Below are 4335 nucleotides of genomic sequence, written 5' to 3' on the forward strand. Positions count from 1 at the left end.
CTACTGGAAAGGTGATTGGAAATCCTCTTTCTTTGATAAATAGAAGCAGGGTGCTGGATAATAGCTAACGGCAGCTATAAAGGTTGACTCTTAAAACTGTAAACCTCAGTCAAACCGTGAATTTGAAGAGCTTTGTCTGAAGTTGCTTTCAGTCAGAGGACAAATTTCATCAGCAGTGAGTTAAATACGTTTGCTAATCAGAAACTGAATGTGAAAAAAGATTAACACATGGTAAAAGACCACTATCAATTTGACATGTTTGGCTCAACTAGTTCAGTATGCGAGCGAAGCTTTTATTCCCAGTACGTTCTGCTGAGACAAAAAAGCAAATGTCTTGTGTTGGTAAGTCTGTGTGTGGTAGGAGAGCTGTGATACTGTGATACACTGAGAAACATTAAGTCTTTTCAGTTTTAATGAGGCAAGAGCTTCTAAACTCCTGCAGGCTTTTGAAAATGCGTTTTTCTGCTTGTCTTTATTCTTAGCCCAGACCTGGTTATCAACCGTCTGGGGAATCTGACAAAGAAAACAAGGCTCAAGAGCGTCCTCCCAGTGCATCTTCAAGCAGTGACATGTCACTCTCGGAACCGCAGCAGCCGCTACTGAGGTGGGCCTTTTGAGAGAGGGGAAAATACTCTGATTTTCATCCCCGACGGGTGACAGAAAATAGGCTGGGCTCTTAAATTCATGTTCTAGCAAGAGTCATTGTCTTTAGGGCAATTACAGAGTTTCCTCGCAGTAAAGAGGAAGCTGATGCAGGAAAGCACGTGAAAATTTGTGGCTATGGGTATTTAGTTCATCTGTAAATAAATAAAGGGAATGGTGGTCGCTGTTAATCTTTTGCTGGCCTTGAGGGGATGTGCATTTCATATTGGGAAACTTTCCTCTGCCATTGCTGTCGGGCAGGAGAACCTGATCATAGGAATATGTCTGTTGATTTCTCGTATTTGTTTGATGTTTCTATTTAATCTGTGGTCTTGAATTCAGGTCTTCAGTTACTGTCTCTAAAGTAACAAAACCCTTTGCTTCTGCTTGGAACTAGCCTTTCCCTATTTCCTTTCATGCTGCTTTCTCCATTTTTAGTTACTCAGTGTGTTATTAGAGTTTTTCTTACTGGAAGTCAAGGTACCTAACCAAACAAATATAAGGAACTAAAAATCATAAAGTTTCTTGCATATCCTTAATATCTCTGTCCTGCAAGAGTTTCTTAGGTTTTAATTACTTAGTGTATTTCTGCTTCTTAAATAAACTTGCTTCATTATCTGTACCTTAACTTGGTCAAATCCATGCTGGCTTTGTAAACTCAGCAAGACCTGTTTCCTTGCTGGGAAAGTTCAAGGAAGCGCTAGGAATGCTGTGTATGGAACAGGCTGCTAAGCCATGTGGGAGTAAATAGTTTAACAAGGGAAAAATGTAAGTACTGATAGAAGGGGAGAAATCAGACTTAAAGGGCTGCATAAGTTATTTGGAGAGCCTCGTAGTAAGCAGAGAAGCAGTTTTTGGTGAGGGACTTCCCAGGTTTTCTAGCGTTGGCCATGTGGGAGTAAATAGTTAGTTTAACAAGGGAAAAATGTAAGTACTAATAGAAGGGGAGAAATCAGACTTAAAGGGCTGCATAAGTTATTTGGAGAGCCTCGTAGTAAGCAGAGAAGCAGTTTTTGGTGAGGGACTTCCAGCCATGTGGGAGTAAATAGTTTAACAAGGGAAAAATGTAAGTACTGATAGAAGGGGAGAAATCAGACTTAAAGGGCTGCATAAGTTATTTGGAGAGCCTCGTAGTAAGCAGAGAAGCAGTTTTTGGTGAGGGAGTGTATGGAACAGGCTGCTAGGCCATGTGGGAGTAAATAGTTAGTTTAACAAGGGAAAAATGTAAGTACTAATAGAAGGGGAGAAATCAGACTTAAAGGGCTGCATAAGTTATTTGGAGAGCCTCGTAGTAAGCAGAGAAGCAGTTTTTGGTGAGGGACTTCCCAGGTTTTCTAGCGTTCAGACTATGTGCAAGTGATATTAGTGATGGAGGGTCTCCACAGAACTCCTGTCAGGCAAATGGGAGTGATCTGGAAGTAAAGAAGGTAACTTAGAGAACCACAACATCCTTGTGTTTCCAGTCCTGGTTTTCCCTAAGTGTTCTTTGTGCCTACCGTAAGTGACAGCTCCAGGGAAACACGGGCTGGGTTCAGCTGGAGGGGGAAGGCTAAGAAATTCCAAGACAAAAGGAAAGCTGTTTCCTCCTTTTTGAAGTCAGGAAACTTTTGGAAAAGACTTACTACTGCTGCTGCTGAAAACACTCGGCTTGATGCCACTCTAAAACACACAGTACACCACAAACAGCATTTCAGATTCAGGAGGTGCTGTGTTGTTGGTTTGGTTTTTTTTCAAATAACATTCTGTAACTGTTTACTGTCCCTTTCTCTGCCCCTCTAACTCCACAAAAAGTATTTCTTCTTGCAAAATAAATCTGTGGCATTGATACTTTCTTCTCAAATAATAATACTTGTAGAAGACATCAACTTAAATGTTGACTTTTCGTTTCAGGAGCAATTTGATGGAGCCTCCATGGGTACAGCCAGACAGGTTGAGCCCACGAGTCCAGCTCTCTCACCCGCAAGCTCTCATGAGCTCAAGTGGAGGCCCTTGCTCCCAGCACTGGAGTCTGGAGCAGATGGACCTTTTGTCAAAGGAGTGTGACGCGATGTTGGCAGGCAGGAGAGGCCATGCTGCACCTGTGGCATCGCTGGCCTTGACGGCTCAGCCGTTCCTGAATTCACCCACTGCACAGCAAAATCTTTTAGTAAAAACTGCTGCTAACCAGTATAAGAGCAAGCTAGATCGGATCAAAGCTTTGAAAGCTACAGCTGCTTCCCTTTCTAGCAGGATTGAAAGTGAAGCCAAAAAGTTGGCTGGGGCTGCTATCAGTTGTGGTACCATGCGGAATGCAGACCATGAATTTATGCAAGAAAACCAGGATGATGGGTGGTGGGCAAAGGCTGTGAGTCCTCCTGTGAGGGAGGAAAATGAAGATGCTTTTTCAGCCAGAATTCAAAAAATGCTGGGTTCCCGTGTGTCTCATACAGCCTTTGATGACGGCCTTCCTGGGGTGGGCAACCTCAGTGAATTTAAAAAGCTCCCTGAGACGATCAGGCCTCATACTGCTACAGTTAGCCTTGGAATGAGGTCTCCTGCTGCTAACAGGCACGATGGGATACTAGGACATTTATCCAAGAGACAGGCTGACTCCCCGGGGCGTGAAAACCAGGCTTACGCTGTGAACAAAAGTGTAACTCCTCGGGAGAACAGCATCGAGTCCATCAGTGAAGGGCCTCTCCTGAGCGAAGGGAGCCTCTCTGAGGAGGAAGGAGACCAGCACAAACAGTTGCTACTGAAGATGCTGGAGACTCTTAAAGAGAAGGAGAGAAATGCTTTTGAGCCCATAAAGGAGTTTCAGAAAGAAGCTGAGAAGTATTCGCCGCTTTTCACTCAGACAAGTGGTGCACACAGCAAGGAACCGTGGGAGGAGCTAGCGAAGGGAAGCCCCCACAGTGTCATCAACGTCTTTGTGAAAAGGTACCAGCTTCATGGAAAAGGTAAAAAGGGAAAAACTTCAGAAAGCTCTTGTGAATTACTATTTTCCCAGCCTTACTACTCCTTAGACTTTATACTTCACAGGTAAGGAACGTGTATTTAGATGTCTCAAACGTGGATCTGCGTAAGGCTTTCTCACTTTACTTCTGGGTGGATAATAGATTTTCCCCACGTTCTTTTGCCTTCTTGTCTACAGGAACAAAAAAGAAGGATAAAAACCCCCACGCTTTCGGGCTGGAATAAGATTATTTTTGTATTAGATTGCTCTGTATTTCTAGATCAGTAACTAGTTCATATGCTGGGCTACATGTATTAAGGACGCGGGTAGTTACGGAATTGTGAATGTAAAGTTTACAGTTCTTGAATTCAAAATTGCGTGCTAGATCTAAACTGTCCAGGCTGCTTTTGGAAACGGTTCTCTCCACCACGGAGAGCAGACCCTCTGGGTCGGAACGTGCACCCTCCTGCTCTACAGGCACTCCAGGTCACCTGTACTAACACATCATTGCTGTTTCAGTTAAGGCAGAAGGGTGAAATCCATGCTTTATGCAGCACTTACTGCACGGCATAAACACAGGTGCTCGCTTATATCATGAGTTCTAGCTCTGCAAGAACCATATGGCTTTACTGTGTTGTTAGGAACTCGTAACTTCAGTGGATGACGGAATCCGAGTTACTCGATAATGGCTCAAAGTGGTGCGACAGTTAGAACTCCGGTAACAGTACTTGATTTTGAGAAGGTGGGGTTTTCGCATG

General features: G+C 43.7%; 1 protein-coding gene across 1 annotated transcript in view; it reads left to right on the forward strand.

The window, feature by feature from the left end:
• The window catches only part of CEP350 (centrosomal protein 350kDa), a 60764-nt gene that overhangs the window by 15034 nt on the left and 41395 nt on the right, over window positions 1-4335 (forward strand). Inside the window, 2 exon segments of the mRNA XM_010141938.1 lie at window positions 483-604; window positions 2533-3581. Of these exon segments, the coding sequence (XP_010140240.1) occupies window positions 483-604; window positions 2533-3581 (1171 nt within the window).

The sequence above is a fragment of the Buceros rhinoceros genome, unplaced genomic scaffold (genome assembly GCF_000710305.1).
Source record: "Buceros rhinoceros silvestris isolate BGI_N320 unplaced genomic scaffold, ASM71030v1 scaffold12008, whole genome shotgun sequence".
Lineage (NCBI taxonomy): Eukaryota > Metazoa > Chordata > Aves > Bucerotiformes > Bucerotidae > Buceros > Buceros rhinoceros.